Raw genomic sequence first — 16,710 nt, 5'->3', positions numbered from 1 at the left:
GTAAAACGTACAGCAGCTCACCGCTTTGATCAAGGGTAGAGTTCTTACACGTTTTAGTGGTCCTTTGAGATTCTTCCTGATTCTTCTGCACAACACTTTAACACTTTTCTGCACATGAATCTAAAAGTGACAGTAATCGCTAACACATTGTACTGGCCACTGAGACATGGTTAATTAAAACTCAAAACTGTCTATCCACAGTAGCTTTTGAGTGGCAATCAGATTAAATCATCCATTTATATGGCCACACACACATTTACTTTGATTCCTCCTTGTATATTTCCAGCACTGACAATAGCCTGCTCTACCTTTTTTGGTACTGCTGTTGAGGACCAAAGGCAGCACAGCTACTGAGCACTATCACTACAGTACATTAATGGAGATTTATGTCAGATCAAACTACACCAAAGGGCGGTTTCATATGAAAAGAGAAAAGAAAGGAGAATTGTGATTAAAAAAGTTGAACAAATGGTTTTTGGGGGTTTCAATTAGCTCTGGTTGTTTGATCTGAGTCCCCTCCATGACTGCCAGTCATGAATGCTGCAGTGCTCCACTCCGGCTGTGAAGAATCCATTAAATATCAGTGGTCCTCTGCCGCAGGGGGCTGCTAAAAACATGCAGAGACCAGACACGCACGCACACACCCATAAGCATTTCTCCTCATACACCCCCACACACAGCTATTTCATATCCATCCAAATGTAGTCAATTCACACTAATCTTTGAAAAGAGCCCAAAAATGTACTCACTTATGAGTGGCCTACACATGAAGACAAATATACAGACACTCCTTAACCGTCTGATCACATTCACAAAGAGTCTGCAAATACAGGAGGTGCTTTACGTAGATATGTTTTTTTTCTTGACTTCCCCTTGATGAAACTTCTGTAATCACAACCAGAGATGTGTACTGATGTGTACAAATGCCCTATTTTGGAAAATGCAATAAAAACGAATTAATGCAAACCAAGTCAATTTGATTCCACCTTTTTTTTATCTGACAAAAGTGCAAAGAAATATTGTTAGTGTTTTCAGTGACCACACATAACTAAATGTAGAATTTGATGCCTGCAACACTAAGACAAGTTTGGACAAAGTGTTACCAGTTGGGATGGTCTTTCTCAGCAGAGAGAGCATCAGCTTCTCCCAAATGGCAAATTGAACCATGTTGTGGTCTCATCCACAGAATTAGTTTCCACTGTCTTTCTGTCCATCTGACATGAGCTCAGACTGAAAGATGTTGGCCATGTTTCTGCAAAGAATTGATGTTTGGCTTCCTCTTTGTATAATAGTGTTTCAGGTTGCATTTCTGACTGTGTTAAATGACAATTTTTGAAGTACTCCTTAGTCGCTGTGGCTTTGTTCATCATGGTAGAATGGCAGTGTGTCATGCAATGCTGCCTATTTTTATTAATCAGTGATTTCCACCATTATGCACTGATATCTAAGCCCCCCAGTCTTTTCATAATATTTTATACTGTTGATGGTGAAATATCTAAATTCTTTGCAATCATTGCATTGCATTGCACAAAGCTTGGCAGTAAGTGGTGGATTCCACTGAGCTTTACTTGAAAATGACCTATTGCAAGTCAATCTGCTGTTTTAGGAATCATCCAGAATGGTATTAGTTGGATATTTTATACATTCTGTTTGTGTGTTGCAGATATCAAACTCTATTTCTGTACTTTTGACACATAAATAAAGGTGAAAGGTAACTGACAAGTCACAGATTTAGATTTTCTTGCCCTTCAGAAAAAGTCTAAACTATTCTGGAAATAGGTTTTGTACGTGGCATTCTAATGCTGCGTGCACATCATGTCATTTGGAGGATGCAACTTTAACCATATCTTCATCTGCACAAACAGTCTAGACAAACACCATGTGAATAGGCTAATATGTCACAAACAGTTGTAATATTGAATATGTTAACTGAACACCTACCATTAAACATTTTCAGACAAAGGTACTAGGAGCTAACAAACTTGGAATCAAACCTGTCTTTTGTAGATTTGCATATAACTGAAGTTATGCTATAACCTTTTTCAAAGAGTTTAGATATTTATCAGCCCACAGTTACACAAATTGGCTCTAAATGAAAAGTTATTTACTACTGTTGCTACTCTCCACAGAAGTGGGTACAGAGCCACGAGCACTACAAAGATACCCTGCAGAATGCTCAATGAGGTAAGAAAGAAAGAATCCCAGAGAAACAGCTAAAGGCTTAAAGGAATCATTGGAGCTGGTTAACATTTCTGTTCTAGAATCTACCAGATACAAACCATTAAACAGGCATGGTGTTCAACAGTGAAGTACGGTGGAGGGAGCATTAGGATTTGGGGCTTTGCTGCAGGGACATATGCAGATAGTGTGAGGGGCTGTTGCTCTAACTTGAAGAAAGCATGTTGTCATCTAAAATTGAAATATTCAGAGCTCACTGGTAGCTGAATGGTTGCAGCACATACTATGTAAACGTTAAAGTTCCTGGTATAAGTCAGACTGAGAAAATTTGCTGCAAGGTACACCCCCTATTTTGTGTCTGTCTCTCTAATAATAGCTGTCAAATAAAGGCACAAATGCCCTAAAATGTAATAAGATTGCCCATATAATATTCCACTGACAATAGTTTAGGAAGAGCAGAACTACTGTTCAACAATCAATTCTAATAATTTGTCATCTCTATACTGAATCAACAGCTTGCGTCTCTCATTCAGTAGCAATAAAAGCACTGAAACAACTGCACACCTAAATAAAGCCAGCTGAAATTTTCATAGAGGCATTTCTGACTCAGTAGAAATGCTGGAATTAGACAGCACTAGCAGCAGATGTGCAAAAAGATGACGTGGCATCAAGGCTCATTAGAATATCGTATCATGTCAGGATCAGGTCAACATGGCTGTGCAACAGCCGAAGCCCAGTAGAAATTAAGTGATGCAGCAGGATCTCTCTAGGATACTACTTTTAGACATTGTTCATATAGAAATATTGATTAGTGCAGCTTTAAACCTATTATAATGCTAGATTATCTAGTAACCTGTAGTTGTGCATTTCTATGTGAAGGAAAATCAAAAGTAATATTAAGAAAAAGCCTTGAAATTCTAATTGTCAGTTGTGAAAACTATGTCTGGCTCATCCTAAATTTTCCCTCTACTCTCTTTTGTAAATTTAAAGGTTTTGAAACTCTACTATGTGTATTCTAGTGTCTTAGTCTGCAACCACAGCCAGTAACTAACCCACACGCAATCCTAACACACACCAAGAATTATTTATCGTGCCTCACTATCAGTTACCGCACACACACACGCAAACACATCAAACTGTATTTATTTCACTGTCCTTCCCCTCCTCCTTTTCTTTCTCTCCATCTGGTGCCTCTCTGTATTTTTAACCAGCTGAGATAAAAGCTCTCTCCCACCTGTTTTCTGGTTGAATGGGAGCTGCTTTGTACGAAGCATTGAGAGTATCTGCATGTTTCGCAAAGTCAAATTTATAACTTTCAAACGGTTATAATGCCACCTGGAGTTAAATTTAATACCAACTTAATAACCACAATAAAGGACTCCAAATCTGCCACAAGCTGCTTCTTTCTAATCACGCACAGCTGATGAAAATAGTAAAACTAAATGTAAGCATAAGCAAAATGACACTTAGAGATGAAATGTAAGGACATGATGTTCATTTGTGTATTATAAAGGAGATGCAATAAAATAAAGCCTGCTCCCCGGTGACCTCATTTTATAACACAAATCCTAAAATGAGACGCAGCAGACAGTCTCACTCACACCTACAACACAAATTCTGGATTTGATTTGATATGTTTTTGATTATGACAGCTCTGCACTAAACTACAAAAGTAAAGTAAATATAATACTTGAATCAAAACACATACAACTTTGACATAATCCCAAGTAAGTCCATCCAGTACATTACTGTACCAATCTACCAAAGAGAGGTGGAGAACATAAAGCAGTTCTGAGAGTCACACTTCATATTACATTGATGATGCTGCCAGTTTGACACCCGTGGTTTAACAGACTAACTAGTTTAGAACATGCAGTACCTTTTCATGTCTTAGCTTTCAGGTTTAAAGTTCAGTACTGACCTTGACAGCAGCAACAACAAAACTGTGACCTAAAAATTCAATTTCCATGCAAATAATCTGCAGTAAAACGTAATCATTACGTTTAATCTTAACCAAGCTCTATCGATGCCTCAACCTAACCATAAAAGTTGATGTTGTACTGCAAGATTTTATATTTTGGCAGAGAAATATCTGGTAACATTTTAATGATACACTCAGCAACATCTCTTTGTCCTACGTGTCCACATGAGAATATTCTATTCTGTCCTACCTCTAATTGTAGTTTAGAACTACAGAGTCAACACAGTTGAAAAAGTGATGTGAAAGTTTCCTGTGTCCATATTTTTCTATTTAAAAGTTTAACTATGGACCATGATATCCATTCTCAGTGTTTTGTTCGGCATCACAATTGTGCAAAGCTGCATATTGAACCACCATTGCCTTTGACGTCACAACATCATGCTCATTCATAAACATTTTGAACTCAGATTTATGGTCAGTACTAAAAAACACCTTGTAGTATGAAACATAAGCAGCTGGACTTCTACCAAGTTCAAAGTGTGTGTAATGTCCATTTGATTATTGTCTGTGGGTGTGTTTATGTCATATCTATCCTGCACCTGTTTATATGTGCTTTAAGCAAAACACTGATTTACCCAGTGTACCTATTTATCCTTCCTCTTGCACTCTCTACCCAGCTGCGACTACTTGCCTTAACCAAACAATGCATCTGACATGGGCAATCTCCTGTTGTGTGTTGCTGTATTGGAAGGGGCAACTCAGGACAATCTACAAACTTGAATCTCCAGACACTGTCTGCAGTTTACATAAGAAAACTTATATAAAACATGTATCACTCCATCACATAGTGAAGATCAAACATCCAAATAAAAAAAACAATAAGCAAAAGATATGTTTGAGCTTATCTGGACATTCCATCTTCTTTCTTATTTGTGCATTTTAAAAGTTACAATAAAAACACATCCTTAACAAATTGGGGGATAAAGCAGCTCAGTTGGTAGGGAAGTCACCTTTGAACCCCAGGGTTGGTCCCTGATTTCTGGCCATGTCAAAGTGTTCCTGGACAAAACACTCAACCCTGAACCCTTGGCCCCTTAAGGGAGCTGCCTGCCTGTCCCCAAGGGCAATAATAAAGTTTCAATTATTAAATTATCTACTAGACTTTGATTTATGCAACATAAAATCCACTGTTGTCTGTTTTTTTACAGTAGATCAAGGAAGAGGTTGTGAAAAATCTCAAATTTGTGCAGTGATTCAAATTCACTTATTTAAACAACCTTCACTGGGGAAATAAGAGAAAAAAGAAGATTTTGCATAGGAATATGAAAATGTTGCAGGATGAGGCCTGATGTGTTACAATAGGAATAAATAATAATAATAATGAATACTTTATTGGTCCCCTTGGGGAAATTGTGGTTGAACAACTGCCAGATAGTACATGTTAGCGTTTTATTATGTTATTTTACCAGAATTCTTCCAGAGTGGTAGAATTCTGCTTTGTCATGTCTGTTTTGTTTTATTTACATATTGAGCTTTTTCACCTTGGTGAAATGATACTCCCGGGTCTAACTTTCATGTCGATGCAATGCAATGACTTTGAGTTGAACTGATAGGAGCCAGGGGAAAAAATATACAGATACGACAAGGAGACAAAACACTGAAGATACAGACAGAGGTGACAGGCAGGTGTAATAATCAGTCATTTCTTTCTCTCAGGTCATATTCTGTCCATTAGTCTCAGAAAAGGAAGCATAACCACTCAATCTAGGCTTTAGTGGGACGGTGCTTACATGCTTAGACAGAGTCAATGAACCGGAGTCATTGAGCCAGTGCCTTAGTGGTACAATAAATGAGCCTTTAAGTTGCAGCTACAATACATGTGATAAGAGAGAATTTCTCAATCTCTGATCTTGCAGTAGGTGTAAATGACCGATAGATATTAGGATATAGATTTATTTTAGCTCAGACATGAAGTTTGAATTCTTTACTGTGTGTGTTTTCCTTTTTTAAATGCTCAACTGCTGAAGCACAGAGCGACTTAAATACTGGACTGATTCATATTCATAAATTTTGCTCTTAACTGTTGTCAACTCCTTTGCTCGAGGATTTTCTTTGGTGCATGACAAAAATAACACAACACTTTGTTTATTCTGACTTTGTTTATTCTGACTTCGCAAGCCAAATGTATCAAAGACTCTGATGTGCATCCTCCTTCAAAGGTCATCTTAATATTCAAGGACAGTGTTTTTGCACACTCTGATACCATGACTGAATAAGCTGATTTTGGCTCTAAAGGCCTAGGAGGTTGTACGGCATGTTAACTGCTGAATGCTTGGCACGGGCTTCACTTCAGACCTTGACTAAAATGCTGCATTCTTCTTAGTATGCTAGGTGCACACTTTGAATGATAAATATGTAAACCACTTCATCTTACAATGGGGACCAGTTTCCTAAGGTTCCTAGGTTAAGGCAGAAGATTAGTGTATTTCTGTTTCCGTTAACAAATCCCATAGAGAAGCTAACGAACGATTACAGTGTCTAGTAACCGTAACTTCTGTGAATCACAACACGATTTAGATTATTTGTCCTAACCAAACACTAATACGATAGGCAATATCTGCTGCAGAACAAAGTCATACTCAGGGGAAAAACTTGCTTTAGCTGTGATGTCAATATAGATTATCAGTTAAAACTAAACCATAGCAATGGCAAAGATAAACAAGCTGTCTCCAAAGCTAAGAGAAGAAATCATTTAATTACACCAAAAAATGGGTTACAATGGCAAAGGTTAGAAAAAGACTTCCAAGACACTTCAAAGTCAAAGAGACCGGTTGGCAGCGAGTGTAAAACCTATGGCAGAACAGCAAACCCTGGACATGGAAGAAAAAGCTACATTCCGCCAAGAGGAATTAGATGTCTGAAAAATCACAGCTAAGAGACCCTTCGTATTGCTGCCAGTGATTAGCAGGAGGAACTAAAGTATCAGTACAGACCATAAAATTAACACTAAACAATTTAACAGAACAAAATCTAACAATTTAACAAAATAATTAACAAAACAAAATAAAACCCTGGTTGTTTAGTGGCAGTAAATTGCACTCTTATGCAACTTGTGCTTGTGCAACAATGTGTTTAGATGTATATTTTTTCATGTGTTTTTATGAATTATCTTGTGCATGTGTAAGTATGCTTCTCTGTGTAATGGCTACTGCAACACCTATCTATCTATCTATCTATCTATCTATCTATCTATCTATCTATCTATCTATCTATCTATCTATCTATCTATCTGTCTAAAAAGCAAGGACTCAAGCACTCCATTCCTGACCCGAAAAAGATGAGATAAGATTGACGTTTATTAATCTTACTGTGGGGAAATTTACAGCAGCAGAGGGAACAGAAACAAACACAAAAAAAAATCTTTAGAAATAAAGAATATACATATACATATTTACAGTGCTTTGGGGTTGCGATTTGTATGAATTTATTACTGCATATTGCGTAACCCCTGAAGTCTAATTGTGTGTCTGCAGTGATATATTGTACAGTCTAGTAGTGGGGGCAATGGGGAGAAATGACCTGCTGTAGTGCTCCTTCTTGCGCTGGGGGTGTAACAGTCTAGTGCTAAAGTAGCTACTCTGGACCTCCACAGTTTGATGCAGGGGGTGGAAGGGGTTATCCATGATCGATGTCAGTTTTGCCAACATCCTTCTGTCTGCCACCTCCTCCATGGAATCGAGTGGGCAGGCCAGGATGGTGCCAGCTCTATTAACCAACTTATCAAATCTTCTCCCTGCCCAGCACACGACAGCATAGAGGACCGCAAAAGCCACCAGAGTGTCGTAAAAAGTTCGTAGCAGTGCCCTGCACACACCTAAGGACCTCAGTCTCCTCAGCAGATGGAGGCAACTCTGGCCCTTCCTGTAAGGGGCATCTGTGTCATTAGTCCAGTCCAGCTTATTGTTGAGGTGAACACCCAGGTATTGAAAGGAGTCCGCTCACTTGCATGGGTGGTGGAGATTTCCATTAATCACTAACTCCATTTGTTTTGCTTGTGTTCAGGAGCAGGTGGTTTGCTCACACCAGTCCACAAAGTTAGTAATGACCCCCTGTATTCCTGTTCATTCCCCCCAGATAGACAGCCAACAATGGCAGTGTCATTGAGTAATTTCTGCAGGTGACAGTGGAGAGAGTTGTAAGTAAAGTCAGACGTGACAAAAACCACTCAAACTTTTTGAGCTTGCTCCATACAAGAAGAATACACTGTGAGGCATGCCTCGCCAAAAGGAGCTGATTTACAAAACGTGATGTTAAAGACTTTAAAAATTCACCAGTTAAGCAAACAGTCTACAAATGGAGACACTTTGGGATAGTGGCTACACTAGCATGAAATGGGCAGCCAGTGAAAATGACCCCAAGAGCACAACAAACACTTGGTAATAAGGTAAAGAAGCAACTCAGAGTGACATTGAAACATTGAACAGGCAGGGTGTCTATGGCAGGACACCACGAAGGAAGCTCCTGCTTACTAAAAAGACCATTGCTGCATACTTGAAGATGGCAAAAGAACATCTTGACACTCCACAGCAGTATTGGCAAAATGTTTTGTGGGCTGATAAAACTAAGATTACTATTCGGAAAGAACACACAGCACTACATCTGGGATAAAAAAATATCATAATGAAAACATCATCCCAATTGTAAAGTATGGTGGAGGAAACATCATGATTTGGGCCTGCTTTGCTGCATCAGGGCCTGGCCAGCTTGCAGTGATTGGGGGAGAAGATGAATTCCCAAGTGTATCAAAACATTCCTCGGGATAATACGAGAATGTCTGTACATCAGCTGAAACTGTGTAAAAGTTGGGGGATGCTACAGAACAATGTCCCAAAACACCAAAGCAAGTCCACAAAAAAATGGCTTCAGATAAACAAGTCCCAAGTCAGAGTCCAGACCTCAACCCAATAGAGATGCTATAGAATGACTTAAAAAGAGCCACACATGGGACATTCAAAGAATATGACAGAGCTAAAGCAGTTCTGTAGGAAGAATGAGCTAAAATTCCTCCTGAACAATGTCAAGGTCTGATCCACAGCTACAGGAAGGTTGGTTGAGGTTATTGGTGCCAAGGGTTCACATACTTTTTCCCACTATCACTATGAGGTTTTTATGGTTGTTCTCAATAAAGACATGAAAGATCAGAATTTCTTTGTCTTTATTTTAGGCACATTATATTTGTTAATACGCTTGATTTAAAGGAAGATCAGATCACATTTTATGCCACTTGCCACTGTACAAACCCAATCGTTCATTTTGCTTTCTCTCCATGTGCGAGTGTTCTTATTTATTGGAGTGTTTATTAGGGATTGATGCTCAAGCTGGCTGACTGGACAGTAGAGATGAGCTATGGCTCAGAGTAAACGTTCAAGACAGCAGACACTGAACACACACATGCTGCTGTGCACACTGAAGTGCTGTATTACTGCAGTTAATATAAGACTATTTGTTATTCTTTTCAGTTCAGAATAATAATTACAATAAGGCAACTGATTGAGATGTTTTATAAACTGATATTTCATCATCATCAAGTTGATATAAAAATTCTGAAAATGGGAAATATACAACAAAGAAAAATAATGTGACTGTTAGAGTATATTAATAGTAATGAAGTTGAATGTCACATGCCTCTGTCAATACAGAACTCTGCATACCTGTGATGAGCATCTTCTTTGCAGTCAGACCAGAATGTAGTGGAAAGTTTCATCTAAAATGTGAAAGGACAATCTACCAACAACAAAATAAGCGTGCAAGTCGGGAGCGAAAGAGATCCTCAAAAGCTTTCTCATCTCAGTAGGAGCTTGCCTCTGTCAGACCCTTGGTCTGCAGCAAATATGACTGACCCATTACACTCCAGTTATTCCAGGGTAAGGTGGGAAGAGTAGCTGAAAGATGGTCATGTTATAGTAGTGTTGATGAAATGCACAAACGACACAGAAGTCCACAGTCTTGTGTTGCGGTTCCGAAAGACTGAACCCTCACACTTGTACTCTGTTTTGTACACAGTATATTTGGTTTGCTAGTATAGTCATGGCCTATTGCAATTCAGTGGATAGTGTTAATGTTTGTATTACTTATCACTGTGTTGACAGACTTGATTTATATTAGGTTTTTATAGTGTATTTTTTTAAAAACTGATGTGGAACCCTTAAAGAGTGGTTATTCATAAATAAATGGCTGGTCTTACTGCTTTTCAGAATGCCAGTCATTTAGATCTTAAACATCTCCATTGAAACTACTGTTTTGAACTCTTTATTCATTTATTCACTCATCACAGCCTTGTAACTTTATCACGCTTGTGCCTCAGGATATTTCCTTGTTTGCTTAGTTGTAGTGTTTGGTATGTGCTAGTAATACATGTGTTAATCAAACTGAACTTTATTGTGTTTTCTTGTGCTTGCTTTTAAGTCATTTAACACAAAAAGAGCATGTCAAATTTCTGTAATCGTTTGATGGATCAAATTAGCATATGTTTAAAATGCCAAAGAAGAAATTAAGAGGTGTCTGATTACATCCCATGTGATGTTTCAGCTGGTGCATTTGCCAAATACATAAACACGTATCATCACGAGAGGCACCATACCTTTGAGTTTGCTTTGTACATCCAGTGCAATGTCCAGAGGGTAGAATGGCAGCACAGGATCATTGACCAGGCGGAGAATAGCTTCTGCTGTCATCTGTAGGAACACAACAATAACAGATTTGAATGGGCTTCTTTCATTTTCTCTTTTCCTCTACTCCAATTATGCCATTTAAAAGTAAGAGAGTTTGATCAGTTGTGGCTTTGATACTCAGTAATAGCACAGATAAACATGAAACATACATCATGATCACTTACAGTGTTAATACAACCTGGTGGTCCACAGCTACAGAGATCTACTGTATTAGAGGCCAGATACTTGAACTGAACCCAACTGATCCACCTTTTACTTTAGGGATTGGGTGAGGTTCAGGATAGGTTGAGATCAGGTTTGGGTTGAGCTCAGAAAGAAATCCCATTTGTATTTGGGTAGAGTTTGGGAACCTCTAGGTCTCAAATAAGTACAGCAGGATGTTAAGGAGCATTGAAAGTGATGCTGGTGATAACATGAACGTATTAGTCTGGCTCAGTGTGCCTCATGGTTCATAATCCTCATAGTAGGGTTTCTGTAGAAATCTGAAGTTGGATTTTTTTTTACCAGTTTATGTACTGACAGCTGGTTGATCCATAATAATATTGGATAACTTAAATGAATTATTAGACTTTGTCAGTTCTTTGTTCTCCTTAAAGCATGTAACCCATATTCAGTAACAACATGAACTGACAGCAATCAATGCAATTATGTACCACAGAGACAACAACAAAACATGTTCAATTTGTTGTTAACACCTTTCAGTTAGGTGCCTCAGGACGGTGACAAGAAGATGCAACAATGTGATGAGTCAGATCATGTTGCATTTTGTTCTCCATGCCGTTTGCAGGCTTCAGATGTGATTTTGCACCAACTTCAGGCAACCTTTGCTTTTCAACCTGATTAGACAACAGCTGTCATGTGAGCGGGGAAAGAAAACAACGAATCAGGACACCTTTGGCTACAATGTGAGCAAACATTTATGGATCCCTGCTTGTTCTGGCACCCCACACCTTGAAGCACCGTCCAAATCACAGACAGCGTCTGTCTGGCTGTGCTCTCACAGTGAAGTGTCTATCAGCCTGATACAAACACTGATTCAGCCTCTCTTTTAGCAGATAGAGGACTTGGCAAGCTTTCCGTGCAGACTTTACTGGTGTAAACATCACTGCATCTCAGTGTGCTAACCAGCTACTCTGTGTTAAATCACAGCTGGGATTATTGATGTATCGATCCTCTTATTCCTCACTTGGACTGTATGATTCTCACAGGAAATACACCCCTATCTGCACTGCATGAAAATTGTATTTTCCAGTGTCACTCTATAATTGGAATCTCCTTTATCAGCCAAGGGCATCACATGCTTGATTTAGCCTGAGCTTCATTAATTTACACATTATAAACAGTTGACACCCTGTGAGATGGAGTTTTTTTTTTATTTTTATTTCTACTCTGCAGGAAAAAGTAGTAAACAGCACACAGGTCAAACCCACTTCGCACTTCATGCTAATCTTGCTCCTATAACCCAAAGTTTAAAAAAAGTTGAGACACAGTGTAATATGTAAAATCAGAATCATTATTTGACTGAAAGCTAAGACAACATATCAAACAAACAAACAAGCAAGCAAGCAAGCAAACAAACAAACACACATTGTGTTCATTTTCCAGGATGTCCTTTACAGGCATGAAAGGGCGCAGCTGTGGGTACACATTTTGCTCCAAATTCATCCAAACATGTTTCTGTTTCTGGGAGAAGAACGTTTTCTGTTGTCCGCTGTCAACCTGCTTCCAGATATATTTGATTTTATGAACTTGAAAACTGAGCTTGCATAATGATTATCTGAATTTCTGTGGTTGATATGTAATAACTTTTTAGATTTCCAGTTCAGGACTATTTCCTTAAATGTTAAGGCGACAAGTAGTAAAGCTCTGTGTTTAAATGGAGAGTTATCCTTTTCTGTGGTATTTCTGAGGAAGCAGACAGATGGCAATGTGGGGAGTCTGCAACTCAGGATGGTGGAAAGCTGCTCTGTAACTGTTATCCAAAGACAGTGTACCAGTTTGCATGTCCAAACTGCATGAATATAGTCATCTATGTTACCTTAAGTGCACTGTGTACAAACATTTTGATTTGTGTGACATGGGTTCTATGGACGAGCTTACATTGTATCAATTGTAAGTTTGCGTTGCTAGTTATGGAAAATATGTTATCGCATTATCATTTCAGTTCATATGTCATCACTGAGGGCGAGGTCACGAGTTTTTTTTTTACCATTTTGTTTTGGGAAGTTTTGTTGAAGTAATTATCATGAGTTTTGATTACAGTTTCTTCTTTCATCCATTATTTGAAGAGTTGTATGTTTTCAATTTTCAAATTTTTTTCTTCACTAAATACTGTAGTTGTGTTTCTAGATAGTAGTTTTGAAAACATGGTACTTTAAGACCTTGTGAGTATTTTGTGTTGTAGGGTTGACAGTGACAGAGTTTGGGCTTCTTGTTTTAATTAATATTGAGGTTGAAACTTGCATAGTTTATTAATAAGAAATGTCCAGTTTACCTTGTCAGAAGCTTTTTCTGCATCTAGAGAAACTAAATAATAGATAGTGAAACTATGACTAGATAGTTTTTAGTAATTTATTTTAGTTGTAAGAGATGAGAGATTAAATATCATTTATCATTTTATAATATATAAAATAGTGACGTTTTCCTTCCTTGATTTGCAAGACATTTGATTGATTTGTTGCTATCTTGAAACTGTTTTTTTTTTAATTTAAGTTGTTGAATGAGAAATTATATTTTTCTACGTGTGATATTTTCTTATAGCAATTTATAATGGTTTAGTTCACTTTGTATTTGCTCACTAGGACTTTTTGAGTATATATATGTTAATACTGACATCATTTAAACACTTCTAAGGATGAATAAGAACATTTACATGGTTCAGTCTTTAGGAAAGCTACTGATTGACATAGTATACAGCTTGTGAACAGTTTTCAGCCCCAATGGTTGGCCAAATACAAAGACTCAGATGACTCTGATCACTGATTTAAAATTCCATTTCCACTAATATGCAGCATTAATTCAAACAAAGTGGTTAAAATCCCTAAAGCAAGCTAACAACAGAACCCTTGCACTAGAGAGAAAGCGCTAGCTTGTCCAAAATAATGATGAGAACACTCCTTGTGAAAATCCAGTATGTCAGGTGTTACAGTAAAGTGGCTGTCCAAATTAAACAAATTAGAAGAATTATATGACATTAGGTTTTCATTCTAACGACGTTTCTCTACATGACGTTTTTTCCCGTACCTCCTGAGTGCCCCCCTGGCTGCTATTATACAGGACAAACAGACAGAGACAAAGACAGACTTGCTGAACACTGCTATACTATTCACATTGGGAATCCTGCTTAATTTTGCCTCTAGCGATCAAGGTGTTTGATGTTTTCCTTGTCTCAACTACCTTTAACGACTTAATAAGTCTTTCTATGTATGTTCTGGGGTCATTCAACACACGTGTGCAATTCCTTTTTACTGGGTTGAGCTCATTGTGTATCAAGACAAGCCCTGAGGAAAGAACGTGTCCCAATATGCATTGGTGTATCTTACATGTGTTAGCCCATATTTAATAAAGAACATTTTACTTTTAAACATCCACATGAGAGCTAAAAGGAATTTGGCCACTAATGTGAAATTCAAACACGGGAAGAAAGCGGGGTCTTTTTTTTGATGATGATGCACTGGGATTTATTTTAGTATACTAGTAGTCATTTTTCACCACATGGTCCCATCTCAACTCAGATCAAACCTGCTTGCTTTTGGTAACAGCTCCTTTGTTCTTCCAATGCAGATAATACCCCCCTCAGTGAGACTGGTCATAGTGCTGAAGGAATGCAGTTCATCTTTCTTGTGGCTGTCACAAATTAAGTTACAGAAGAGAATAAAAAAAAAAAAAAAACAGCAAAGGGAGGAAATCCTTCAGAGTTCAGATGATGACATGTCTGTGGTTGCAGTAGTAATGTGTCTATTTTACCAATCTGTAGTGGTTTTGCTTCATCTCATGCAGAACCTCAATGGAGGGAATATCAAAAAAGTATCAGGTAAAAAGTATTATCCAGAATTTGCCCTGTAGAAAACTAAAAAGGTGAGTAGAGGCTAGTTGAGTTAAAACATGGAAGAACACAAGAGGTGAGCAGTACATCACTGCCTACAGTGTTAAAGAAGAAGAAGAAGCCTTTATTTGTTGTATGTCAAATATACATCTTACAAGGAAATTTGTCCTCTGTATTTGACCTATCCCCTTGGGAGGAGCAGTGGGCAGCCACATACCTGGTCAAGGACATACCTGGTGACAGGTGCGCCCTAAAAGCTGACAAGTAAATCTAGCACAGAATAACTTCAGAGACACAAAATCCAAATTTGGAACCGCCCAGTCAGAGCCTCAACCCACTAGAGAGGCCGTGGGCTGACATGAAGAGAGACGTTCACACCGGACGTCCTAAGAACATGTCTGAAGTGAAGCCGTTTTGTGAGAAGCAATGGTTCAAAGTCCCTCTTGGACATCGCGCAGGAAGAGTTTGCTTGTTTATTGCTGCTAAATGTGGTTCAAACCAGGAAATGGCAAATAGTTACACTTACTTTTAGATTTCACTGTACATTACGTGGACAAAATACACTAGTGCAGCACAGACCACAGCTTTCACAATGAGTTGAACCAAACTGAAACAAAAACTGAATGGAAGTTGATCATGTCTTGCTATTTGTAAAATAAATAAATAAATAAAAAATAAAAAAACCTGTCAGTCCTGTAGCGTCACAGCTAAAGAACTGAGGAAAATCATAAAATGCATGTGTTCCAGCTGATCTGCTTTATTCCTGGCCAGCAAGCCTCAAGTCTGTCTCCAGTTGAGTAGACTCTTGGATGATAACCTCAGTAGCCAGTTCATCCTCTCAGTGGCACTCATCGTACATGGACACACAGCCTCACACACAAACACACATACACACTCAAGGCCCTCGCAGGCTAAATGTGTTGGAGGTCAGCCTGGCCTGGACTCCCAGTGAACAGCAGCCTGCCAATTTCCTCACTCCAGCATCAGGTGAAGAAACAGCCACAGCACTCTCTCAGGCCTCTCACATTCACCAATGCTGTGCACAGCTTGTAAACATCAATATATGTTTTTTTTTTTTTTTTTACATTAATTTGTAATATCATGGTGCAATTACTGTGAAAAAAGCAAACCTCGGTGGAGGTGACAGAGGGCCATCTACACCAGTGGGATTTGATTTACTGAGAGAAACATAATGAAAGTGATTTTTCCAACTGTGCTTGACTTCCTCCCTTGATACAGCCAAAACCTCTCCGAGCTTTAACTCGAGGAAAAGTGGATTCTTCCTGTTATTTTGTCTTATATTAATCTAGTTTTATAGAGCAGAAGGTAACCACCACATATACCATATGTCTTTGTTCCTGTTTTAGTGCGTGTCAGATAAGGTTTGATGGGAAGTTGAGCTTTAGACCAAAGAACTCTTATATCAGTTGTAGCACAAATTAGAATCCAGTAAAAATGCCTTTATTTTGGTTAGGAGGTGCCGAATTAATTGTTGAACCCCCTTTTTCCTTGGTTGAGGACAATTTTATGAATCCCACATTTCTTACAGATTTACTTCAGTCTACAATAATCATCATGTTGCTATGGCTGATATACTGGATGAAACAGCTGTAATGTAAAAAGAAGTTGCTGATAGAAACACACTGAGATTGAATATTGGTTTTAGATTCATCATGTTGCTAGACCCACAAGTCCAAACTGTTCCAACAGTTTCTCCTTTTCCTCTTGCTGTCAACAGCACTGCGCCTTGTCACACCACACATAAAAGAAATATTTACACACTGTAGCTTTAAGATGCAGGTTAAAATATTAGCTATGTAATATATATTCATATG

General features: G+C 38.3%; 1 protein-coding gene across 2 annotated transcripts in view; it reads right to left on the bottom strand.

Moving 5' to 3' along the window:
• LOC113152665 (inactive N-acetylated-alpha-linked acidic dipeptidase-like protein 2) overlaps positions 1 to 16,710 on the bottom strand; it is a 385,573-nt gene that overhangs the window by 34,092 nt on the left and 334,771 nt on the right. For both annotated transcript variants that reach the window (XM_026346045.1, XM_026346046.1), the window contains one exon: positions 10,740 to 10,833. In XM_026346045.1, the coding sequence (XP_026201830.1) occupies positions 10,740 to 10,833 (94 nt within the window). The remainder of the gene's footprint in view (positions 1 to 10,739; positions 10,834 to 16,710) is intronic.

This window comes from Anabas testudineus, chromosome 4, assembly GCF_900324465.2.
Source record: "Anabas testudineus chromosome 4, fAnaTes1.2, whole genome shotgun sequence".
Taxonomy (NCBI): Eukaryota; Metazoa; Chordata; class Actinopteri; order Anabantiformes; family Anabantidae; genus Anabas; species Anabas testudineus.
This window is presented reverse-complemented; position numbering and strand designations above follow the sequence as displayed.